This window comes from Perognathus longimembris, chromosome 5 (genome assembly GCF_023159225.1).
Source record: "Perognathus longimembris pacificus isolate PPM17 chromosome 5, ASM2315922v1, whole genome shotgun sequence".
In the NCBI taxonomy this organism is placed as follows: Eukaryota; Metazoa; Chordata; class Mammalia; order Rodentia; family Heteromyidae; genus Perognathus; species Perognathus longimembris.
Window position 1 is genome coordinate 47,422,890 of NC_063165.1, and position 27,208 is coordinate 47,450,097.

The following is a 27,208-nucleotide window of genomic DNA, read 5'->3' on the forward strand; positions in this document are numbered from 1 at the left end:
GGGATATGGCCTAGTGGCAAGAGTGTTTGCCTCATGTACATGAGGCCCTGGGTTCAATTCTCCAGCACCACGTATACAGAAAATGGCCAGAAGTGGCGCTGTGGCTCAAGTGGCAGAGTGCTAGCCTTGAGCAAAAAAGTAGCCAGGGACAGTGCTCAGGCCCTGAGTCCAAGCCCCAGGACTGGCAAAAAAAAAAAAAAAAAAGAATGATACTGAAAAATGGTCTCTGGCAGAAAATTGGTTCCTGGTTGAGAATCACTGTTCTGAAGGATATCATACGAGAGATAAGGCTAGGACGTGCTTATCTTTTAGTTCAGCAAAATCTTATCTCCTATGGCTATCCACAGTGGCTATGACTTAATGTAGTACTCTCATATTTACTAAGTAGGTTTTAGACACATGAAGAATTTAAATTGGGAGCCAGATCAAACTGGTTTGCTTGATGTGGCTTCATGTCCTTGGCCCACATGCAAGAACATGTGGGCAAAGTCAGATACTCCTGAAGCTAGAAAAGAATTGTGTTTGTCTTGTATTTATATCCTTGTACCTTAATTGGTACCATTTTCCAACAGCCCTACTAGATCCTAAGCAAGTAAGACATAGGGAAAAGAGAGAGCAGGCAACATAGGGAAGCAGAAGACAAAAGTAATTCAGCCAACAAAAGGAGCTAGTCAGAGCTAGGAGAGATGAAGAAGTTGATGCCTCTCAGAACAGTCAGAGAGACAGTCTCACACCCAACACTTTCTCATCTTTCATTATAATGTAGTACTTAGTACTTCTTGGTAATGTAATTCTGTTTTTTTTCTAACCCTTTTTGTTTGGTTTCTATTTCACATTTGTATATGTTATCATTTTCTAAAAATCGAATTACAGTGATGTAAGGCTTCTTCCAGTGAAGATGAGTGAGAACAACTGAACACTGAAGTGGGAAAGGAGGCAGAGAGTTCTGCAGGCATGAGCTCTTGTGTGTTTTGAATCTGGTCCTCACACAGAGGAATGAAGTTCCCAAAGTCCACTCCAGGTTTCTTATTAGAAAGTGAGAGAGAAGGGAACTATAGATCAGAGATGAGTACTAGTGATTCCACTGAGATGGATCAAGAATGAGGTGCCTTAGAGAGACAAGAGCAGGACAGAGTGCTTTCCTTCACAAACTGGCCATGCAGGCACAGCCCAATCTGGGAGAACAATCAAGACATCCCCACACATGGTCTCTGGGGTGCACACTTCCCGCCACACTCTTCTCTTCCCATTGCTGTCTTCAGAGCAACACTAAGTTGACCTACACCATTACACACATTTACTAAGATATCTGTTTATATTTCAAGGCACTAATATACTACAGGTATTCTCTGGTCCCTGAAAACAAGCACATCTTATGGGGAGAAATCAGGTGGAGCAAAAGCAGACCTTCTCTGAGAGCCTGAGTTAGAAAGATGATTTGATTAATGGGTGAAACTTCAGTGAGCAGCATGAGCACAGAGTATCGCCTGAGAGAGGCAGGTTGTGAGGTGGGCCTTCAGATTCAGAAGCAGCTGAGGGCCGGCAGGGGGGGGGGGGCGGCGTTGGTGAAGAGGGTTACAACACAGGAGATGTACATGAACAGAGACCTTGATGAGTACCACCACTGAGAAAGGCAGTCAAATGTGAAGGGTGATATTTGTGGAACTAAGCTAGAAAGGACCTGTGGCCTTAGCATAAGGATCTAGGAAGGCAAGTTCTGTCTTACAAGTGAAAAGCAAGGAGAGAATTGGAGATGAAAACAATTATAAAAGCCTAATTTGTGTAGGGTGTCAAATCAAACTGAAATGAAGGAGGTTGTGGGTAACTTAGCTCTAAATACCAGAAATACCAATGTCTCATCTATAAGAAGAAATAAACGCTGCTTTGTTCTAAAAAGCTAATTTGGTGAATCTTGTGAGTTAGATCAAGCGATGACTTGTGACTCACTGGAATAAAAGTCCTGGTTGAAACCAAGGAGAGTGTGTCTTCAAGAAAAACTAAGGAGAGGGCTTGGAATATGGCCTAGTGGTAAGCCCTAGGTTCAATTCCCCAGCACCACATATACAGAAAATGGCCAGAAGTGACGCTGTGGCTCAAGTGGCAGAGTGCTAGCCTTGAGCAAAAAGAAGCCAGGGACAGTGCTCTGGCCCTGAGTCCAAGCCCCAGGACTGGCCGGGGCAAAAAAAAAAAAAAAAAGAAAAGAAAAACTAAGGAACCGCCTCAGGTGTGTAGCACTTTATACCATGGGCAGCTCCGCAGATACGAAGCCCTGGAGCCACAGTGGGTCTTTGATCCCAGAGCTTTCACTGTCTTTGATCACAGTGCTTTCTCTACCTTTAAAAGGTGAACCCAGCTTCAGTACTGGGAACAGCATAGATTTCGTGTCCTATCAACCAAAAATGCCTGATTTTTATTTCAGCTGTGCCTGAAGATCTACTGTCTCTGGCCTGTCTGGGGCTGGGAAAAACCTATTCATTTTCCTCATTCCTCCTTATCCTCATATTGTGCTTGATGGCTCACATTTTGCCCATAACTAGCTGTCCAGAAGTTCTCATCTCTTTTCCTACCTGTTTCCACTATGGGCCAGACAGCAGCTTTGTGATTTTCCTCCATCCATCCTCTTTGGCATTGATTTCAGCCACTTAGCTACAAGAATGCCTGAGCAGAGATCCTTTGAGCAGAGGTCACGATCTCTAGCTTCATACTCTGTTTGGGGGCTAGGGTTGAGGTTCAGCCTAAAGAAAAGGATTAGGCCTTAACCTCGAGATACAAAAGGATGGACAGTGGCTAGTGGGAGTCTTCTGGGAGTGCTGCATCCTGAGCACTGGAAGTCCAAGATGAAGACAAGAATTACATTACCACGTGCCTGGGAGAGGGAAGGAGATTTAAAGACATTAGAGTTAGGGCCAGTGAGGTCTATATACCAAATATTATTTACTGCGGCTCAGGAGTGAACCATACTTCCACTTTATTTCCAGTTTTTGAACTGAATACAGAAGAGTTCAGAAATATCTCTTCAGGGAAGAAAAAATGGACAAAGCACAACTAGGCAAGCCAGGCAATCTACCTTCCCTGGTAAGCACACCTAGAGTTCAGAGCTCACACAGAAGGAAAAGAGACTTGGGGTGTTGGAGGATGATACTTAGGGAAAGTGGCAAGACCACAAGATAAACATCCATGAGCTTATGCTGGGTAGAGAAGATACTGAGGGGGAGGAGACCCTCTTCCTTCATCTGTCTCCACCTGAGCCCTTAAAATGGGAGAAGGAAGCCTGTTCTGACCCTTGAGTGACAGATGACATCCTGGTAGCCATTTCTGCAGTAGGAATAGGAAGGGATGGTGACCAAGCTACTGTCACCTCCCGTCCAGGAGAAGCCACTGCCTTAGTAGACAGGGATGGCCAGTCACTAGAGAAGCTTGACATAATTTGCAGGGAAGAGTCCAAAGTGTCCACCGCAGCGTCCACGCCACCAGCCCTCGTCCACCATCTCAATGTCAGTGATGATGTCATCTGGATCGAATGACAGCTCGTCACTTCCCTCTGGGGAAGAAGTTTAGGGGACATTAGGACAGATAGTCAGACAAGGATCTGTTTGCCCGGTGTCCATGCTAAGCCTTAGGGAAGGAAAAAGACCTGGTGTCCTGGATGCCTGGCTCCTTTCCTTTCCCCTTTCCTGTGAACCTGAGACTATTCAGGCTGTTCCAAACATACCTCCTTGGTAGTCATACAAGGCCACAGCGGAGGTCCCACTGTCCCTGGCCCCTGCTGGGCTGCCTGATGATCCTGCAGAACGAGAAATACAAGCATGGTCTTGTGCACACATGCCTAAGGCAAACAGAGATCCTGGTGGGAAGCGGGACGTCTTCTGCTTTTTTTGCTCCCTTAAACTTGACAGAATTCAGAGCTGCCTTCCTCCCAGTACTCACCTGCCTGAGCAGAGGGGAAAGAGGAGTTCTCAGGCTCCAGCACATCCTCATAGTCCCCCTCTAATTCATCATCTGGCTCCTGCCTCTGTACCTCCTCCACGTCCTCATAGTCATTCTCAGGCTCTGGTGCTGCTTCATACACTGGCTCTTCCTCCAGCTGGAAGACTTCTGGTGTCCTGGGGGGCAGTTCTGGAGGCTCTTCAGTATCCTGGGAAGAGGCAGTGGAGAACGGGGTGACTTCCACTCACCAGGAAGATTCAATGGAGGCTCAGTGAGACTACTAAGACCTCATCTTCATCACCGTATGTGGACTCTTCAACTACTAGACTCTTCAGAGATTCAGTCTGGTGTCCAACTTTAGTCTGCACCCCCCCCCCCACATACTCTGAAGTGATAAGAGGGAAATATCAGAGATATGAAGGGAAGGAAGTGGAAAACAAGGCAGGGTCCTTGGAAGACCAGGAAAGTACTAACGCAAACATATATTTTGGGGACACTACATCTAAGAGAACAAACTGACTTAGTTTTTCTAGTACTGCAGTGTTTCCAGAATGCAGGAGTTTTGTTGGTAATACCACAACAGTCTCGGGCAAAAGCAGAATGAGTGAGCACCCATCCTACGGGGAAGGAGGGAGGAGGGGGAAGAGACTCTCCAGAGCTCTGTTCACCTCTGGGGGATTCTGCCTGGTGGGCAGGGGAGGCACTGGGCATTTCCTGCTGGTTCTCACAGGTTCAGGTTCTGGCAGTGGATGACTCTCCGCTGGGGGCCAGACCTGTGGAGAACAAACCATTGCTATAAGTGAGCAACTTTCATCTTCACCCCTGAACTTTCCAAGAATACCCCGTCTTTCTCTCTGCCAATCTAAAAGAGAATTCTTCCCTAAGATGGGTCCCAACCTGCAACAAGGACTAGCTATAGTGGCTGGTGATCTAGCATCTGTTGGGCCAATTAACCTTGTTTTTATGTGGTCTCTTTTCTTATGTGTGACATTATGAGGCCCAATCAAACAGACTGAATATTTTTTCCAATAGGTATAACATATTCTGCCTAATACAGGGAAGGGATTTGTGTTACTCTTTTGTCCATCATTTAGACCCCCTCAGCTCTTGTCTGGACAAGAATTTCTAGATGTGGACCCCAGAGGACCAGGAATTTACCTCTGAGGAGATTTTCTTGGGCAATGGGGCAGATGCAACTGGCTCTTCCACAGGCTTCTCCAACTGCTGAGCCTCACGGCTTATCTTTACCGCCTTCCGCTCCTGTTGCTGCCTGGACATCTGCTGGGCCTTCTCCTCCTCTTCTCGCTTCCTTTTCTCCTCAGCCATGGACTCAAATTTTGCCTTCAGCCCCCGGGCACCACTGGAAGCTGCAGACACAGGTGAAGTGAATAGGGCTGTTTGGGATAGGGAGTGGTAGGGGTAGTGTTTGAAAAGGGAAGAATCTGTTAAATATGGAAAACAAAGAGATGAGGAGGAGGTTGTCTGAAAGAAAGATAAAGAGGTATTAGTGGAGGAACATGAGATGTCCTAGGGAGGACATTTTTGCCCTAAAGCCTACAGTTCCACATAGCCTGTCTAGGACCTCAGTCTTTGTCCTGTTTAAATGAGTCTTCTTCTGTCTACATTCCATAACCCTGTATGCCTCTGGCTGCCACCATGCTTTGCCTATCCTAAGCCTCTCTCCCAGCTATCCTTCCCAAGTAGTTCCGCTCCTTCCCTCCCTGTGTTTTCTTTCTCTCTTCCTCTACTTCCATCCCTTGTGCCACACCATCTCTCTACCACCCGGCTTGGCTTTTCCAGAAGTCAGCATCTGGGAGTGGGAGGGATCACATCTTTCTCAGATAATCTAAGTAGTTAAAGTCATTCAGAAGTCCATCTATGGAGGAGGAGGAATCAAAAGAGAAAGGAGGCAACAGATCATGGCAGAGCAAAACAGACTCACCAGCCTCTATGGGTGTTGTCTTCTTATAAGCTGTGGTTGGGGCCTCCATTTCACTGAAGCCCACAGCGCTCTGTGAGTGGGAAAATAATGTGTGTAGTGGGGGGTAGGGGGGAGTAGTGACCAAAGGCAGTGTTGGGGATTGAGGCTACTCTAGGAAGAATCCTTAACCACACAGCACTCAACAATCAAAGAGTGCCCTCCAGTATTGTTTTGTGGTAGTAAAGTGCATAAAGAAACTTGAGAGCTCAGTTTCCCTTTTAGAAATCTCAATGTACTTAGAATTTCATGTCCCTGAACCCAGCTATCTAGAATATAGGAGGAGCCAGGCTAGTGTGGTAAGCTAGTATATGCGAGCATAGTAACATAGACTAGGAAGAGACTAAAGATAGGGCTAAGCAATCCATGAAATTCCATGGCTAACATCAGCTTTCCCTGGGAATCTATTCCTCTTCTTCCTCATCTCCTCCCTTGTTCTTCTCTTCCTTCTCCTCCCACTCCTTCTCCTTCTCCCCTTTTTCTTCCCCCTTTTTTCACTTTTTCTTCTTTTCTGTCCATCTTTCTCTCTCTATGGCTCTCCTCAGTTAAAGCTCTGGCTGTGGAATTCAAGTCTATGGGATGAGCAAGACCCCAGAAGATAAGCATAGGACCCAGCATCAGTGTCCCCTCCTCAGCTCCCCCCATCTCATCCCCTGTGTGCTTTACTGCCCTCAGAGAACACTTCCCCAAACATCAGCATTTACCTTATCTACTCGGTCTTTCTGGATTCCGTACTGGCCACCAAAGCCTTTGGCATAATCTGCAAGACAGGAAGTTCTGAGAGGAGATCAAAATGCTGGGAAGGAGTGGAGAGAGAAGGAGCAGTGGGAAGAAGGACCAGAACACAGTAATGTGGAAGATTCCAGAGACAAAGAAGGAAATGTGAGAGTTGAAAGAGAGAGAAAGGCATGGATGGGAAGGAAGGGAAAGGGATGGGAAAGAAAAGTGAGGAGAGATGGAAAGAGGGAAACAAAAGAAATGAAATGAAATATTTAAAAGAGACAGAGATTGAGAAACAGAGAAACAGGAAGAGTCCTCTAGCTATCTCTAGGAAGGCAGAGGCAGACCTCTCTGCCTCCTACGAGGCAGATGGCCGTATGAGACTCATACTAAACCACGGTGTGGTCATCGCTCAGCCTGTTTCTACCCCATTCTCTATGTCATCATCTTTTTGGCCTCCCTCCCTTGCCCTTATCCTGATCTTATTTCATCCTTGCTGTTTCCCTTCCCCTACCCACTTCCTCTCCCCCTTCCCCTATCCCTTCACTATAGACCTCTATACCCTTCTGGGTGCCTTTGGGTTGCCCCCAGATAGGAAGGAACGAGAACTCTATGTTACCCTCTGACCACCCTCCTCCCAACCCCAACTTACCTGTCTGAGACTCATGTTTCTCTGTCTCTCCTTTGTAGTCATATCCCAGAGCTGCCTTGTCTCGTTTATCCTTCTCCACTCCATATCGGCCACCGAAACCATGAGAGTAATCTGTGGTGGAAGTGTGGTCATAAAAGCCCAGCCTCTGCCCACAGGAAAGTGCGGAAGAGAGGAGTCAGAGAGACAGGTGCAGAGGGATAGGGGTCCTCCAGCAGAGCAGGGCTAGAATAGAGGTGAATCTGCTCACTCCTTTCCTCTCTCTCCTCACTTCCAGTTCAAGATGAGAAAATTGTTCCTGTTTCCTCTCTTCTTATTCAAAGAAGGGACAGTTATAGAGACTGTGGGAAGATGTTTACACACACATGCATACACGCGCTCACACACACACACACACACACACACACACCACAAACGGCAAATATACATGAAATATATACCTTTATCCTACCCCCATATAAACATATAGAAATGTCAGCTTATACATATTTTATTTTATTTTATGCTGGTCCTAGGGCTTGAACTCAGAGCCTGGTCACTGTTTCTGAGCCTCATTGTGCTCAAGGTTAGCACTCTACCACTTGAGCCACAGCCTCACTTCTGGCTTTTTTTTTGAGTATCTCTTGTCTTACTGTATATAAGATTCTCACCTCCTTTCCTGCTCAGGCTGGCTTGAAACCATGATCCTCAGATCTCAGCCTCCTGAGTAGCTAGGATTACAGATGTGAGCCACCAGCATGCAGTTTACTATATATATATATATATATATATATATATATATATACATATATATATTTTTTTTAATAGTGAAGATCAGAAGAAAAGGAAGAAAGAAGTAAATCTTGGCCGAGTAGGTATAAGGGTAACTGCAAGATAGCCGAGTAGAGGCTTGTTCTGACAGACTCCATGACTGAGTTTTAGAAATGAAAAAGACATTATATTTGGAAGAGCAGAGCTGAGTAAGAATAGAAAGAACCACAACAGAGGAATAGGACAGCTGTGGTGAAACTAAACCATGAGAAGCTAAATGAGCAGACCAGTTCTGCAGCTCTGATTTGTCTCCCCTAGAGAGAGGAAGCTTGAAGGCCCCATTGAAAGGCAATCCAGGTGATCTCTGTGACAGGCCAACCAGGAGACTTAGCTGTGGGACAAACCCTGCAAGCATCAAATCTGTGTGCAAAGATTTCCAGGTAGGTGACTTCCCAGTATGATGAGACGGCACAACTTTTGGCTCCCCATATCTCAGACAGTGGCAGCAAATCACCATCTTGTGAGAGGGGCTTCCAGTTTGAGAGTAAGGTATTCAGAATATTAAATGACATTAGCTGCTTGCAAATAGCCTGCTGCCAGCCAAGCCCTGGGACTGAGACAAAGAAACAACTGGGTGATCAGTGGGATCTATAGCATCCAGCCAGAGTCCAAGTGGTATACTGTCCTCTGTGGTAGACATGGAAAGACAGAGTCCACCTCTTCTCAGGGAGAGCTGCTTCACAGCTGCAAGGGAGCCAGCTCAGAATACAAAGGGCTAGGCTTCTGCGGGTAGAGAGTTCTGATGGCAGGGGTATCAGTTTACATTGACTGCTGGCTGGATGCCTGAGGACAAGCTTTGAGACTAGCCAGAAAATAAGGAAAGTTTGATGATGGGAAGGGCTATTCAGCCTGGGACCAGTAGGCAGACTGCCTTCAAAGGAAGAAATTGAGTATGATCTTAATTGAGGTCCCCCTTAGGCCCTTGATTTAAGCAGCCCCACACAGAATGCCCTGAGGACCACTTCAGATAACAAAAGATTTTGCTGTGGCCCACATTCATGGATTGGTAGAATCAATATCCTTTAAACAGCTATATGACCAAAAGTAATCTAGAGATTTAAGTCAATCCCCATCAAAGTGCCAATGTCATTTCTCATAGAAATTAAAAAAAAAATCAACCCTTAAAATTCATATGGAACCACAAATACTCAAATGGCTTAAGCAGGCTTGAACAACAACAAAATAATGCTGGAAATAGCACAATGATGGTCTTCAAATTACACTACAGTGCCATAGAATCACAAACAGCTTGATAATGGCACAAAAACAGACAAATGCAGACCAATAAAACAGAATAGAAAACCCAGAAGAAATAAATTGTCATAGCTACAGCCATCTGACTTTTGACAAAAGAGCCCAAAACAAATGTTGAGAAAAGATAGCTTTTTCAACCAATGGTGCTGGGAAAACCATGCAGAGATCTCTTGCCTGTCTTGACCTGTAGTAGGGAAAGCACTAGAACATATTGGCATGTAGGATTGCATCAAAAAAGAAAAACTATTAGCAAAGTAAATAGTCACTAGGCAGAAGAGACAACCAACAGAATGATATAAAAACCTTTGCCAGTTAGTTATAAATGAGGCAAGGGAATAACAACCAGAATATTCACAGAACTCAAAAAACTCAACTTTGAAAGAATTAAAAATCCAAATAATAAATGGGCAAATGAACTAAACAGACAATTCTTGAAAGAAATACAAATGGTCAATAAATATATAAAGAAAAGCCCAATATCCCCAGCCAAAAAAGAAATACAGATGAAAATGATATCTCACTTTGATGAGAATAGCCATCATCAAGAACACAAACAACAAATGATGATGATGATGGAGGGGGAAGTTCTTACACACTGTTGGTAGAAATGTAAACTAGTGTAACTACTATGGAAATCAGTGTGACGACTCCTCAAGTAGCTACCAATAGAACTGCCTATGATTCAGTGATATGATTCCTAGACATATATCCCAAAGAATGTAAGTCAGGATAGAAGAGGCACTTACACCTTGATGTTCACTGCAGCACTATTCATGATAGCCAGCCTACAGAAATAATCCAAATATCCTACAACTAATTATTAGATCAACTAATTATGTGTTACATTTACATAATGGAATACTATTCAGCCATAAAGAAGTATGAAATGATGTCATTTCAGGGAACTGGATGGAACTGGAGAATGTCATGTAAAATGAAGTTAGCCAGGTTCAGAAGGACAAAGGTCACATTTTCCCCTCATATGTGTAAGGTAGATCGAAAAGATATACATACATGTAAACATGCAGAAGATCAGATACATATACAGAACATAGCATGTTTGTAATTATGGGATTGTATGAGGAGAAAAAACAAATTTACAGAGTAAATATATCATAGTATATCCATGAATGAAGATAGCAAAATCAAACTTACAGAAAGCCTTGAATAATTGAGGATGATAGGGATGAGGAAAAGGAGAGTAAAGGAGGGGGTCAAAGCACTTACATGTAGGTGTGAAATACTACAGTGAAACTCCTCTGAATAATTAGCATACAACAAAAGAGAAACAACAGAAATGTAAAAGAGGTCCTGTTGGGGTGTGGCTACTAAGTAGGAGTGGCCAGGGTCAAACAGGAAGGTGAATGTGTACAGATGTGAAAATAAAACAATGAAGTTTGTTGATGGGTCTGTGAAAAGAGAGAGGGCAGAGGGAGAACAATGGATGAGATGAGTCCAATCAAGATAAATTCTATACACATACTGTGACATGTCAAAATGTAACTCCCTTGTGCAACTAACTGATGTTAGTTTTAAATGTTAAGAAAGAAAATGCCACTGTTAAGAAGGGGTGATGGAGAGACAGTAGAGATGAGGTCTGTGAAACCAAAAACTGCTTGTCAAATGGTATTTCCCACAGGATTGGGGCAGCGACCCAACATTATGTAACTAAAACCAAACAACTACTCAACATATAAAGGTCAAAAATTGACCTCTCAGTGGAATACAATAGCTCAAAAGCTATGTATGTACGTTCATATAAGACTACTGTCGACATATGGTCTAATATGGACATTACATTTAAAGCCCTAGGCGAATTTTCTTGGGTGTAGGCCACGTGGCTACTGTATATATTCTTGGTACATTGTGTATTGTATATATGTCTACCTGACCCAGGGAAGGGAAAGAAAAACAGGGTGTAAGATATCACGAGAAATGTACACACTGCCCTACTATGTACTGTACCCTTTTTGCACAACACCTTGTCAAAAAATTTGTGTTTAATTAATAAATAAATTACAAAAAAAGAAAGAAAATGCCAGGGCTGGGAATATGGCCTAGTGGCAAGAGTGCTTGCCTCCTACACATGAAGCTCTCGGTTCGATTCCCCAGCACCACATATATGGAAAACAGCCAGAAGGGGCGCTGTGGCTCAGGTGGCAGAGTGCTAGCCTTGAGCGGGAAGAAGCCAGGGATGGTGCTCAGGCCCTGAGTCCAAGGCCCAGGACTGGCCAAAAAAAAAAAAAAAAAAAAAAAGAAAGAAAATGCCTAAGAATTTCAATAATAAAGGTCATGTTTGAAGATGAGTAATGAGTCTCATATTAGATAGTGAAAACATGCATCCTGATCTCACAAAATATCAAAGACCAAAGAACCTTTAAATCATTATTTTTTGCTAATTAAACTGACAACAGAAATGTCAGAACAATGAAATAATACCTTCAAAATGATTGAGGGAAAATAATGATGAGATGATTGTAAAATAAACACATAATTCAAAGACTATGAGATCCTTCATAAACTTGTACTCTGAGAATTATCAAAGGATATGTCAGCAACAAGGAAATAGAAGAAAATAATAAAATACAATAAATAATATAATAATCAGGAAACAACATATAACAAACCATGGTAAACTACAAATTTTGTAATTATTAATCAATATAAATAAGCATTTATTAGATAACATTGATTATCTTTGTCAGGTTTTAAGCTATCACCAAATACCAATGATAATATGGAAGGCAGGAAGAATATAATTTAAAAATCCTAAGTTTCTGGCCGGGTGCCAGTGGCCACACCTGCAATCTTAGCTACTCAGGAGGCTGAGATCTGAGGATTGTTGGTCAAAGCTGGCCCAACCAGATAAGTCCCTGAGAGACTCTTATTCTCCAATTAACTACTCAAAAGCTGGAAGTGGTACTGTGGCTCAGGTGGTAGAATGCTGGCCTTGAGCACAAAAGAGGCTTAGGGATAGCACCCAGGCTCTGAGTTCACGCCCCACAACTGACAAAACAAAACAAAACAAAAAAACAACCTGAGTTTCCTATATCATTCAAAAAGGGATAGATAGTGATTACATTTAAGCCAAAGATACATGAAAATATAAAGATATTAAAAATTTAAGAGTAACTTTCTGTGATTAAAAAAAAGCATAATATTTTGTTTCCAGTATATTACAGGAGGAAAAAGACATTAAAGAAAACATTTGATTTTGTATGAAATCAGTGAAAAAGAAAGCAAGTATATACTAAAATTAAAAGTGTATACGAAAAATGTGGGGAGCTGGGTCATTCACTGAAAGGGTACCTGTGGCAGGTGCTGAAAGGTATCTTATAAGAGTGGGAGGGGGTAGGCGGGGGGGGGGGGTGGCAGGCAGAGTTCTCACCTTTTTGAGATGTGTGTTTCTCCACTTCTCCCTTATAATCAAAGCCCACTGCTGACTACAGAAAAGAGGACCGAAAATCAGTTCCGAGTAAGAATGGTGGGTGTTCCTCCCTCCCTCCCCCTTACTCCCTGCTCAGCTCCACAGGTAGTTTTCGAGGCCTAGGTCTGAGAATAAGGAAACAGCACCTTGGCAAGTTGGTGTCAGGCAGTACGTGCTACCCTGGAATGGGCACGGCCTAGGGATACAGAGAGATCTAGTTCAAAACCCTCATCGCTCTTGGTCAGCTTTATGCATGTTCCTTCACATTACTGAGCACTGGTCTCTCCAAATATAAGGTGAAGAGAGGCAGAGTTGCCTTTCCTATCTAACCATGAAATCAGAGAAATGATGACATGAACCAAGCACTGAGTTGCTCACTGAATTGGTGCTTTTTCCAGATAGTGCTCACAAAACAGAAACAAGATAACAGGTAGGAAAGTGCCATATAAACTAAGGACGCTATATAAATTATTTAGTTCTTAGTTGTTTGTGCTGTGCTCCTTTGATTTCATTTCACTATTTAGCAGTGAAAGCACAAAGGTGAAGATCTGGGTGGGACAATAACCCAAAGGAGAATCCAGCTGGTCCCAGGGATCAGGTAATTGGTTAGAAATCTGCCTTTACCTGGGAGCCCAGGAACTGTGGGTTTCGAAGTGGAAGTTTTACATCTTAGGGTCTAATTAGTGGGCATTGTTTCTTGATTTACCTGACTCAGAGATTGTTTATGTGGTTGAATTTGTGCTTAGGAAAGCAGCATGCAGGCAAAACTGCTCTTACACAAAGGAATCTTTATAACAAGAGACCTTGTTACCTTCTGTGAAAAGGAACATTCACCTTCTGTAAGCATTGTAATCCTAAGTAATTGTTTTACTTGATTTTATTGCCATGGTGATAACATTTAAAATGATGTTTTCCTTAAAAAGGCATAGACATTGATGAAGTTTGCATGCTAGGCTAAAACCTCATAAATGCGTACTGGGAGCTTTGAAGAAATCACTCTCTGCGATTCTTCCAACAAGTTATAATAAAAACCCACAGTGTCTGTAATCTTAGCTACTCAGGAGGCTGAGATCTAAGGATGGAGGTTTGAAGCCAGCTGGACAGAAAAGTCTGTGAGATTCTTCTTCTTTTTTTTGGCCAGTCCTGGAGCTTGGACTCTGGGCCTGAGCACTGTCCCTGGCTTCTTTTTGCTCAAGGCTGGCACTCTGCCACTTGAGCCACAGCGCCACTTCTGGCCATTTTCTATATATGTGGTGCTGGGAAATCGAACCCAGGGCTTCATGTATACAAGACAAGCACTCTTGCCACTAGGCCATATTCCAAGCCCCTGTGAGATTCTTATCTCCAATTAAATGGCAACACGTTGGCAGTGGAGCAGTGGTAGAGCATAAGCTTGAGGGAAAAAGTTAACAGACAGTGCCCAAGCCCAGAGTTCAGGCCCCAGGACCAGCACCAAAAAAAAAAAAAAAAAAAAAAAAAAAAAGCATAGTGGCTTGAAAATTATTGTTCAGAATTAATGAATTCATTCAGTGTCAGTGCTGATGAACCCAAGGCTTCCCACATGCTGGCCACTACATCCCAGCCCTTGGGCTCTTTGCATGAATGCCCTAGCACTCAGTTCAGCATGTCTCTAGCCCTGGCACAGAGGAAACTATTGTGGGAGGTCATGCTAACCACTCTGGTGATACAGCATGTTCCAACAGCAGTCATTTCCCAGTCTTATACCCAAGGGGCCTGGGCTTACATTCTAGGGTGAGGGTGTCAGTAAGTCCCACAGGACTTAGGATGATGGGATGGGGAGGATGTTGTCACTTACCTTGTCTGCTCTGTCCCTCTCGACTCCGTATTTGCCCCCAAAGCCTTTGGCAGCATCAGTTTGGGAGGAGTGTTTCTCCACCTCAGCAACATACTCATGGCCCACAGCGCTCTGGGGAAAAGCAGGAATGGAGTGAGCAAAAGATAACAATCACCTGGGGGGGGGGGGAAATGTTGAACTACAAGCTATTCCATTCTGTGTCAGGTCTACAGCCTCTGAAGGTGTGCCTAGGAGCATGAAGTGGCAGAGAGCAATGGCTTTTGCTGTTTTGCTGGAACCTTCTACACTGCTGATTCTTTGACTTTAATCCCCCTAGGACACCATTGTTCCAAAGCTCACGGAAATGCTCTGGGATCCAGAGGATAGAAACAAGGTGGCCAGACAGAACGGAAACTAAAGGAGAGTTCAAACCAGAGCATGGACTATCAGGAGGGAACACAGCCCTGTATTCACAGGAGATTAAAGGCGATTGATGGATACTATGATAGGAAGTGAATTTTTCGCTTCACTTCAATCAGCTAGATGTTTAGTCCTAGATCTCTGCTCCTGTATAGCTATCGAAGGTCATAAGTAAATTCTAAGCTTTTCTACATACCTATAATATTTTATATATACATATGTAGCACATATGTATACACACATATATGCAAATATCTTAAAGTGTCTAAGGATTCTAATTTTTTTCCCTCTTGTGCTCTATAGGAGCATGTGAGGGGACCTGCAGTGAGCCAGCCCTTCTTTTATGTTGACTGTATTTTCTGCTACCTGTATCTTATGTGTTTAGATCAGAAACAAACTGATACAAGGAACATGTGGACATTCGGATTTAAAACCCAAATAAAGATTGTACTTTGAATAAGTTTTAAATCAGCATGTTTTAAAAATCAGCCTGACTTAATGAGTTAACTGATTAATTTTTGTCTTTCTACTAACCTTATCCATTCTGTCTTTTTCCACTCCAAACCGACCTCCATAACCATGGGATGCTTTGGGCCCAGATTCCATCTCTTTCTTCTTGAGAACATCATGCTCCTCTGATACTTTGCTCCTCAGCTGGTGGATGCTGGAAGGAATCACATATGAGACTCACCTAGCCCAGGGAGGGCGATGAAACCACTGGCCCAGAAAGATGGAAGTTCTGAGGTCTGTTTGCTTATTTTCAGCTAGTTGAGACCCCAAAGTGTTCCATGGAAGTGATGTGTGTACAATGGCATATCATGCTGTGAGAGGGTGCAGGATCCTGTATTTTGTAGCCTGATTTTAACTCTCCATGAGCCAATATTATTTCCTTTACTCTGTCATTTTGTACAGTAAAATCACCTTCTGGTCTTTAGTAACTTTTTATGGTCTCAAGTTTTATAGGGCAAATGGCACATATATTGTAATAACTGAGAAGTTACCATCCTTTCTGAATGGACCTGCTTTCTATCAATAGATCATCTGTCTCATAAAGCTTAAAAATATTCTTATGCTCTTAGATCTGGTCATAGAAGTGTATCCCAGGGAAATAATTTTAGATATGGAAAAGTTTAATATCTGATGAGTTACTGAAATATTGTACATAACAGAACAAAACAACTAAGAAGCAATCTATATGATTAAAAATTGGAAAATAGAAAATTGAAATGTTACCTTTTAACAACATACTGGAAGTCATTAAAAATGGTCCTTATAGGGCTGGGGATATAGCCTAGTGGCAAGAGTGCCTGCCTCGGATACACGAGGCCCTCGGTTCGATTCCCCAGCACCACATATACAGAAAACGGCCAGAAGCGGCGCTGTGGCTCAAGTGGCAGAGTGCTAGCCTTGAGCGGGAAGAAGCCAGGGACAGTGCTCAGGCCCTGAGTCCAAGGCCCAGGACTGGCCAAAAAAAAAAAAAAAAAAAATGGTCCTTATAAAAAATAGTACTAGGGGGGCTGGGAATATGGCCTAGTGGCAAAAGTGCTCACCTTGTATACATGAATCCCTGGGTTTGATTCCTCAGCACCACATATATAGAAAAAAGCCGGAAGTGGTGCTGTGGCTCAAGAGGTAGAGTGCTAGCCTTGAGCAAAAAGAAGCCAGGGACAGTGCGCAGGCCCTGAGTCCAAGGCCCAGGACTGGCAACAAAAACAAAACAAATAAACAAAAACAGTACTAGGAAATTGACTCAGTATTTTGTGTACTTTTGGCCAATAATTAACATTCTCTGACCCCTACCTCCTAAGATTGATAATTCCTTAGAGAACAAATAACAAACAGAAATCAATATAATTCATTCACCATTAGCTGTTATAGTAATTTAAGGTTCAAATAACTTTTGTTTGGAACACTCCATCACGAAGGTAAGCAACACCAAAGGAGGCCAAATGGGTATCCTCTCCCTGCTGTACTTCCTTCTTTTAATTAATTAGTACTGTTTGAGCTCAGAACCTTGTACTTAATGGGCTGGAGTATTTGATCCATACTTTTCAGCCCATTTCTTGCTTTGTTGTTGTTGTTGTTGTTATTTTGTGTGTGTGTGTGGGTCTCCTGGGGCTTGAACTCAGGACCTACATGCTGTCTTTGGGCTTTTGCTCAAGGCTAGCACTCTATCACTTTGAGCCACAGTGCCACTTCTGGTTTTTGAGTGGTTAATTGGAGATAAGAGTCTCACAGGGACTTTTCTGCCTGGGCTGGCTTTGAACCTCTATCCTCAGATCTCAGCTTCTTAAGTAGCTAAGATTACTGGCTTGAGCCACCAGCACCCAGCTGAAGGTCTTTTTAAAAAAGCCTTCTCAGCTTTAGCCACAGTTAATTTTAGAAAGCTGGCTATGAACCAGATGAAATGAATCTAAGTGCTGGAAGAACCCTCTGTTCCCATGCCGCCTCTGAACCCTGGGGCAGCCGTGAAAGCAGAGATCCTGTGTTGCTAGTTCACAACATCAACACTTTAGAACTGTCTGTGTGACAAAAAGTGACCAGTTCCAAGAGCAAATGTCCACCTAGTGTTTTCCAACGGCAGCTCAGATGCAGAATGAAGACAGCAGAGCTCAGATGCAGAATGAAGAAAATGGAAATATTGCCTTTAATTGAAGAAAACTGCAATGTTGTGTTAAATGGATTACAACTATATAAGAGTTGAAAGAAGCTTTGAAAAAGGATTAGAAAAAATGCTATTCAGAAATGTTCCTAGTGGATGAGACAGAAGAGTTAGTCACAGGATTATGCTAATGGATGATATAATTTCAATGAAAATGTTATAGCCAAAGAAAGCCAAACTTTAATCAGCTTCTTTAGGATACAGTTGATTCTATTCAGAATCAGTCTTAGTATGTTATTCCTTTATTTGGTTAAAAAAACAACTTATGAGTGTGTGGCAGTATCCATTCAGAGGACACAAAGGTGATAAAGATAGTGTATGAAGGAAAGTATGAAGATAGTGTTCAGATGAGAGGGAGAGAAAGAAAAGTCAATTGTTCAATATGCTGTATGCCATATCTAAGAGACCTATGGCACACATACTCTCAAGTGTCTAGTTTAAGCTTACATTGATAATGCAATTTATGGAAAACACGCAAAATCCAGGCCCTCAAAGATAAACTAAGAGGCAGGACAAAGCCTTGGGGTCTTATTAAAAGCACAAAGATGAGTGGCTCTGACTATTGGGTCCTTATTGTAGAAACTAAACTAATCTAAACTATATCCAAACAATGGGACTAACAAAGAAAAACAGATCAGTACTTTTATGCGCTAGGGCAGGGGTGAGGCTGTTGACTACAGAGGGGTACAAGGGACTTTCTGTGGCAATGGAAATATTCTGTATAGTGTGTGTGTGTGTGTGTGTGTGTGTGTGTGTGTCTGTGTGTGTGCACGCATGTGTGTCCTAGGGCTTGAATTCAGGGCCTGGCTTCTGTCCTCTAGCTTCAGTGTTCAAGGGTAGTGCTCTACTACTTTGAGCCACAGTTCCATTTCCAGCTTTTGGTGGTTAATTGGAAATAAGTCTCATGGCCTTTCCTTCCCAGGCCTTCCCAGGTCAGCCTCCTGAACAATGAGGATTACAGGCGTGAACCACCAGCACCCAGCTAATATTCTATATCTTAATTGTGTTTCTGGCAAAATATATGTATTGTCATTCACTAGATTTACTTACAATTTTTTATTTATAGTGATTACACTTTGAAAAAGTTGATATTTTAAAATAAGATAATGCATATTGAATGAAAGATAATAGTTATGTACTTTTCCAAAGGTTGTTGCTTATGAATATGGGTATGGTGTTATTAATGCTACCCTATAAGATGCTTAACATCAGTGTTAGGAATAGTTAACATCTTAATTTATGAACATATTTACATTTCATTTCAGCAGGAGAATGTAAATACTAGACAGAAGCAATATGATACAAGGGTTAAAAACAACCCATAGAGACAGCCAGAGCTGAATTCAAACAATTACTTGTATGTTCTGAAACAAATGGCTAAATATCAAGAGTGGACATCTGTTCAGTTTTCCATACAATTAAGATTATCACATCATTTATGATGCAGGGATAATTGCATGATATATAAAAGCTCAATAAATGTTGTCTTTTATTCTTGTGTTATAGCCTTGGCTTTACCAACAGGGCTGGTTCTATTATTTCTAGTAACATAGGGATATAGGTAGAATGGTGAATTTTTTTTTTCAATTCCTTGAGCACATATGCATGTGTGTGTGTGTGCACATGCATGTGTGTATATGTGTGTGTATATACTTCATTACTCTTAGTAGTAACTCATTTGTCACTTTCTTTTACTTGGTGTAAAATATAAGGGTATAAGGAAATGAGGTAGGGCCACCATGACAGACACAGATGCTTATCTGTATGATTATCATTCATTGAGAACCAAACCAAAAGGCCTGCCAGATTTCATGGAGTACAGTACTGTTCCAAGTGCAGTCCACAAGGAACAGGCTTGGTGGCTCATGTCTATAATTCCAGCTATTTGTGGAGTGGAGATTTAGAAGGATGTTGGTCTAAGACCAGTCTAGGCAGAATTAGCTCTATCTGAAGAAAAAAAGGAGACATCTGAAAAACAAACTAGAAACAAAAAGCCCGCGGCTCTGCTGGGAAGCATAAAACCCTGAGTTCACCTGCCAGTACCCCAATGGAAAGAAAAGTGCACCCCATAAGCTTCATTGTTTCTTTTGTCAATCAAATAAGAATAAAAGCTGAGATTAAAAATTGAGAATACATATTTGCAAACTTTTCTATATCACTGTTAAAATGTATTTTCCAGCAATTCAATTTTACAAAAGTGTTAGTCTGTAATAGGTTTGAAAATGATCCAAAACCCTGATCCTTCCCCACAGACAATTTAAAACACACTGTCAGAGAATGAGAAGGAATATTAATTAGTCACTGAAGAGGAGACCAAGGTGAATGAATAGGCAGGTAGGTGTAGGGAAGACCAGTGGAAGGAGGGGTCACAGCTCTTGACAGTCAGTTCTTTATACAATTGAAGGGAGATGGATAAGATCGATTCAGCTCTTCAGTGAATTACCAAGTCACTTTCACACTGCATTTATTTATGACAAATCTGAAAAGAAGCACCATGCTGTGGAAAAGGTAGTGAGACTAGTCAGACTAGTGAGAACCATAGTCACTTCCTTTTCCAGTTTGAGTCAACTTGGCCCTGCAGCTACTGTTCTCTAACTTCCCCCACTGCTCCCAGGGCCTTAGCAATTCCCACAGGACCATGAAAGCTACCTTCATCTCCAGCCAGAGAGAACCCAGGTGATTAGAGATTCAATGCTAGAACATCCTCCAAACATCACTCTGATCCAGATGGAAACAATGAGGACCAGAGAAGATGAGACTTGTCGAGGTCACCTGGTCTGTAACCAGGAAGGGGCGGGCTTTTACACTTTGGTATCTTGGCAAATGGGATGCAAGTAAGCATTTGTGGAAGGATCTCCAACATCTGTTCTACTGGATCCATATAGAATAACAAGATCAGCAGGGCTGACACATTACCCAATGGCAGGGGACACCAAAGTAATGTATACACTGGAGTTGTGCAACACAGTCATTTGGGTAAACATCACTAGAAAGAAGGAAGGCTGTCATCTGTTACATTTTTTTTTTTGGTTTAGGTTTTTAGGAAGGATATCTGATAAAACTAGACTATGAGTAGGTGATTTTTTTTCTGTTTAATATGGAAAGGAGAAATCACATCATTGAACTGATAAAAAGTGATGTGTACCAGGAGACATATCTTATTCTATTGAACCTTAAATATTAATCTACAGGGTGGATCTTATTATTCCCATTGATAAATAAGCTGAGATGTAAAGAAGTTATATGGGACTAAGTTCCCATGGCTAGCAGTGGCCAATCTGTGAACTAAATCTAAATCTATCTGATATACAAACTCAATCCCTTTCCATATGCTCATGGCAGGAATTTAGAAGTCTCCCTTAAAATATTCAACTCCTACTAAACATGCAAAAGAAAACACTGAGAGGAAAAGGTAGTAAGAGATAGCATCTCTTCCTCTGAATGGCTCCTAGGATGTTAGGACTAAGTGGTTTTAACTCAGGAAAGTGAGGGGGACTTGACCTTTACCAGATCTATGAGCTCTCAGGGGAAGCAGCATTAAGGAAGTTTTGTGACCTGGATATAGTCAGGCAAACCTGTAATGCTGAATCAGGAGACTCTCTAGTTCAAGGCCACCCTGAGCCACATAGTGAGACCCAATCTCAAAAAAACTAAAAACGAAAGAAAACAACAAAAACACCAAGCTTTCTGAAAGATCATGTTCTTTTTCTACTTGTCTTACTTTTTTCTTTCTTATTACTCCAACTGACTTCAGACTGCTTGGTTTAAGTATGACTATAGTTATTTCATTCTAGTTGTTTATGCCTGATTAAAAAACAACCATGCATAATATTGAAGATCTTCAATCCTCATACACATGTCTCATATTTCCTTAGTGTGTCTTTTGTGCAATGTGGCCATATACTGACATTTTTTAAGATCCAGATGAAAAAGAAGCTAAGTCATTGCTGTGATAGTGTCTCTGTGTGTGGTGGGAATAAAATAGACATTAAAAAAAAAACTATGTTAAAGAACTGGGGATGTGGCTCAAGTGGCAGAGTGCTAACCCTGAGTAAATAATCTAAGCAAAAGCATGAGGCCCTGAGTTCAAACCCCAGTACAGACAACAACAACAACAACAAATCAGATAAACCTGCATGAATTTTGCCATTTATGAGGAGTTATTGATACTTTAATGTGAAATTTTCTCCAGTTTGTTTACTGTATTTACTTTGCTATGAATATTTGACATTCTGATACTACTTAAAGCAAAGATTAGATGATCCACAATAATCTATAGAAGAGAGAAAGAGATTTTGAAATTCAAATATACAATATATCCTGCAGAAGCCTCTGGATGTGTCTCTAAGTGCTTTCTGCTGGTATCAGGGAGAGATGGTTTCTGACAAAAAGAATACTGAACCATAATCTTTCTGGGCTTGCTTGCTCAGCCACTGCTCTGCCAATTGAGACATGTCTCCATTCTGGTTTTTGCTGGATGTTTTGGAGTTGGAATTTCAAGGGCTTTTTTGCCCTGTCTGATTTCTAATCCTTCAAACCATGATTCTCACAGATTTCAGCCTCTTTGACAGCTAGGATTACAGAGGTGAGACACCAGTATCAGATTCTGAAATATTTTAACTGATAAAAATGTTCAAATTGCATATTTCTTCTTATTATTATCTGTCAATTGGCCAAGTAAAAATTTATATTTTAAGTCATCTGGGCCACAAATGGTTGCTTATGTTCTCTTTACAGCATTTATGTAAGAGTTCTGGTGAGTCCATCTGAAGTTATCCTACTTTGTAACCATGTTTATATTTATGTGAAGAGGACTGATGAATGATAGCTATATAGATGACTGGTAAATTGTAGGTAGGTAAAGTGAAAGAGAGACACAGAGAAAGAACTCAAAATCTCAGCTACTTCCTATCTGAATCCTACTTCCTTGACTAAAGGAAGTAGTTAATATAACAGATTACCCTGAGGAAATAGAGTTGTCCAATATAAAAGTAATAGGAGATAAGATGATAAGACATAAAATAGAAATGCATGCTAACACACTTAGGACACAGAGATAATCAAGAAACAAACACAAGGATGCACAGATATGAACATTCCTCTCCTGCTCCTTCCACATACTCCTGAGTCCCTAAGTTGTCTTTCGCTTTTAACCCACTCTCTCCTATCAGTCCTTTGGGGACCTACTTGATGTGCTCTGTACGTCCAGAACCTTCAATGGTTTTGGCTCCCCACCGTTGCTCCTTCTCAGAGATGTCATTCTGAAAAACAACAACCCAAACCAGCATTCAACAATAAGTGTTGGCAAGAAATATGTCACACGTGTGGAGCCATACTATTGACACGTATGATCTTCCTGTTCCCTGCATCAAATACTTCTGTCATAGATGTTTACTCCATCCAAACCAGTGTAGAAATTAGACAGACGAGCTCTCTACATATCTCCATCACTACTCTGCATCCTCTCCTCTTTACCCCTTCAGGTCTGCAACATCTCAATCCACTTAGGTCATACCTGTCCAGCCCAAGCCTGGACCATAGGCCAGAGGAGATCCCAGATCACCTGCTTCTCAGCTTCAGCATAATCTGTCATGGCTCATCATCCATCAATCACACTATAAAACACATCTACCCCTGCTCCCTCTACCCCAGGTCTTTCACACCCGCTCTCATGCATACCCCACTCATGACAGCCAAATGTCTTACCCACCATCTATCCCACCATGATGAGTATCTCAGGCTCAGATGTTCCTTTTTTGAGCCCCCTCAAAAATCACAAAGAGGCACAGAGGCCCTTTCCATGTACCCTCTTCTTTGTCTCAGCACAGTTACTTCCATACTCACCACAAAGTCAGGGTCTGTGTCCCAGTCATCACCCTGCGTCTCCACAGAAACAGATACATCATGCCCCACTACAGACTTCCACATCTGAGTGACAGAAATTGGGAATGATTGGGGACCAAAAGCAAAATAGAAAAACAAAAACAAAACAAAAAACCACAAATAAGTAGTAGGAAAATAAGGAAGCAGAAATGGATGCTAAAATAACACAAAGTTTGCTGCTGTTTTTTCCTCAGGAAGGGAGCTGACACAAATTAAATTGTTAAATTCTGCTGTTAGAAGAGGGGTTTACTTAAGAAAAATCGATGTGGCCTATTCTATCTGAGTCTGGAGAGAAGTCCTCATGGGTAGAGGTATTGCTAAATGACTTGGATGAAAAAACTGCTGGCAATATCTACTTGTGTCCGTCCATAAGCTAGACATGTGATCTCTTTTGAGTGGTAATCAGTGAAAATTATGATAGGATTATGATGATATTTAACGCATATGGCTACATGGGAATATTTTCAGAGTTGTCAAACATACATGGGTCTAGTTCCTGATAAAGAGAACGTCCCTCTCCCGCTTAGTATCTGCTTAATTATATTGAGAATTCTTTCAGCTCTCAGTGCAAGTCCTATCTCACTCTCTAAGGCTGATCCCTGACTGCTATGGGTAGTCAACAGGGACAATTAGCTCAAATTCCTATATTAACAATGCACGAGAAAGCACTATTGGCTGAGAATGTCATTTATCACTCACATCTTAAAAGCAGTTCCATTATATTTTTCATGAAGATGTCATCAAAAATAGCAGAGAATAATCCTTTATTTTTGTACATGATGAAGCATTTGACTTGTAGCAACTAAATAAATGTTGAGGGAGTATTTGGAGAACTAAGGTGCCAAGCTGTTTTTCTGCTGGGGCATCCACAGGGTTCCATTGGCCTGTCCGTGGTGGGTGAGGAAGGGCTGCCGGATGCTTTCCCTCTGCAAGCTCCTGTGCGAAGGTCACAATGGACCAGTGTTCATCTGCCTGGTGGCCACTGGATTCTTGACCCAGGTACTACTTTCTCATTGGGTCCTCACTCTTTCCCAAAGGGGCCCTTGAGCTTTCCTGTCCCTACTAAAGCTCATTTGTTTCTACTTGGAAATGCCATTCTTCTGTATATCTTTTGAATTATTCCTTGAAAACTATCCCAGAGGATACTCAAGGTAGGCTGGTTAAAGAGCTGCTGAAGGAAAATTGGCAAAGTATTGAATAAGTTTGCCTGGTGTGGACTAAGCCATGGATGAGAGCATCTCTAACTTTCCTGCTGAACAACAGTAGTGGGTAAGGGGCTGAGACAGGTACACAGACTTGTTCATATCCTTACAGAGCCTCTATCTGTCATGGCCTGGCCCCTGAGCTGCTCTACAGCAAAAGGACTTTACACAGAAAATTGGAAAGGAGAAGTCTCAAATATAGATATATACAAGCAATAAGGAAGTAATGAGGCTCAACAGCCTCATCTTCTTTCCCCCTTGAGATACAAAACTGATTCTTTCACCTTTGCTCATTTTTTGAAAATAAAGTTTTCTGACACAGAGACCATTTACTATTCCTGTTCTACTGACTTGAAATCAGGAAGGCAGTTCTTGCTAACCAGAGGTGAGAAGCTAGAGAATAACCCGTGATGTATGGTTCTGGGCACATCCAAGGACTCATCATGAGGCTGATTTACAGCATTTGTAAAGTACACAAACTGGGAATCAAAAAAACCCATGCCCACCCAGCTATTACTGACTAAGACTGTGGGATCACAGTAAGGGAAATGGCAGAGTATGTACTCTTCGTGGGAGTAGTCAGTTCACAAATGTTTGCTGAAACGATTTGGCAGATCACCGCTTCTTTGCTTTCAATGTTAAATGAAGTGGTTAACCTAACTAGCCCATAGTCTCTTCTATTTTTAATACTCTAAGATCTATGATTGCAGTCACAGAAAGTAGTCCCAGTTAAACAGTTATGGCTGCACCAACTCCCATCAGCATTTGGTTCTCAGCACTCAGGTTCATTTGTGGCTACTTCCTGCTCTGTGACATTTACTCTGTGGGCTGTTTCCTGCTAGACCGTCAAATGAAGTCTTTGCCTCCATCCCCTATAAGGCCTTTTTCCAGCTCAGTGCCTGCGAATAGCAGCTCTAAGTGGCCTGTGTGGATTATCAGAAGAAACCAGAAATAATGTGTTGCTGGGCCTGGGTTCCTAGAGAGCTGCTTAATTGTGCTATCAAGGTTCAGGCTTTTCCCTTCTCTTTCCAACCCCAGAGTCTCTTCACAACCACTGAATCCAGGCCTTCTGAACAGCAAGAGTTTTTTTTAAAAAGCCTGCTTGTGGTGACCTTCTTCCTCAAGGACTAAGCACAGAATAAAGTCCTCTTCCATTCTTACCCGGGGGTCCCCCATTTTGCCCCACTTGGGAGTACTCACCTCTGCTAACGTAAGCGTTGAAGTTCTCAGCTTGTCACGTCCACACCCAGCACCCTCTCCGGCTGCTACTTTAGAGCAAAAAAACTCCCTCTGAGCAGCTGCTTCAGTTCCGTATTCAAGTTTTCTGTCATTTCCTGCCACCCTGTCCTCACAGTTACTTCCTGAAGTTTGAGTCAGTTCCTCCTGCTTCAAGCATTTACATCAGAAGGGTTAAATGCTTGGCTCTAGTCTTTTGTAAGGTTTTGTGTCTTAGGGCAATTGTAACTTTCAGTTTGTGATTTCATCACAACAAACCACCAACCAGGAAACACGCTAGAGATTGCTCTAGGTGGGACTCAGAAGGTCCCAAATAGGTGAGCAGTTGTATTTGTGATAGTAAAGGAATCTGGAACAGTTTCTACGGGCTGTAGTGAACAAAAAAAAGGCTTGATGGAAAACCTGACTCCTATAACCTTGAGAGGTAAGCCTTAAACACAAACAGCTATACATTACTTCTAAGTGAAGTTTACATGTGGTTGGTGACTGTAGCAAGTACTGATCAGTTGAATGAGGGAAAAGAATAATTCACAAGGGGCAAGGCATGGAGTAAGGTTCTTGTTTAGGAGCTATGGGTTCAATGGTAGAAAGATTTGGCTCCAGATAGAATGATCAAAGAACCAGATGTTATCACCTGATGGTAATAGTTCTTTGTGGTGCCTAGTAAGTTGTTCATTAGAATTTGCTGTCCTTCCCATCCATCTTTAACTTGCTCAGGTGATTTGTTTTGGCCAGTGAAATACATCCCTCTTTTGTATGATTTATGACTGAAAGCTCTACACTTCTCCAGTGGCTTCCCTGGCAGCTTGGGGTCTTGAGTGACAACTATGCTAGTACAAGTAAAAGCTCCAACTAGGATCTTTGAAAAATAATCTTTTGTTGTTTTAGCTAAGGAGAATTTTTTTTGGGGGGGGAGTGGTGTTAGTGGATCTGAGTCTCTCCTTATCTTGATTGCTTGTAGAGTTTTGATCTTGTTTGCTCACAAGTTATGAATTCCTCAAGGGGTTCAAGCAGAACTGAATGAAATCAGTCCACCATACAGAACATTTCTGCATTTGGAACAGAATGCCTCTAAGGTCACTTCCAAATCTGAGGAGGCTGTACCAGGTAGAGCTGTTTATCTGTTCTCTTTTCATGCTCTACTTGTCATGACATTATAAAAGCTATTTGAAAGAACAATGAATTTACAGAAAGGGTAAAATATCTTTTAGATCACTTGGAATCTTAACAGTGTCAGAACAGTGT

At 42.0% G+C, this 27,208-nt stretch overlaps 1 protein-coding gene across 2 annotated transcripts; it reads right to left on the minus strand.

Annotated features, from left to right (window-relative positions):
* Window positions 1-2,951: 2,951 nt before the first annotated feature.
* Hcls1 (hematopoietic cell-specific Lyn substrate 1) lies at window positions 2,952-26,477 on the minus strand. 2 transcript variants are annotated; one of them, XM_048346740.1, is made up of 14 exons: window positions 25,928-26,476; window positions 23,487-23,570; window positions 22,830-22,903; window positions 15,515-15,644; window positions 14,582-14,692; window positions 12,727-12,781; window positions 7,278-7,388; window positions 6,610-6,665; window positions 5,870-5,939; window positions 5,086-5,294; window positions 4,596-4,700; window positions 3,928-4,135; window positions 3,713-3,784; window positions 2,952-3,541 (listed from the first exon to the last, which is right to left on the minus strand). In XM_048346740.1, exons 2-14 carry the CDS (start codon window positions 23,568-23,570, stop codon window positions 3,408-3,410), a joined length of 1,419 nt encoding a protein of 472 aa, XP_048202697.1. In that variant the 5' UTR covers window positions 25,928-26,476; the 3' UTR covers window positions 2,952-3,407. The 2 variants fall into 2 exon arrangements, with proteins under 2 accessions (XP_048202697.1, XP_048202698.1); XM_048346741.1 differs by lacking the exon at window positions 4,596-4,700 and having other exon boundaries at window positions 25,928-26,477.
* Window positions 26,478-27,208: the final 731 nt, after the last annotated feature.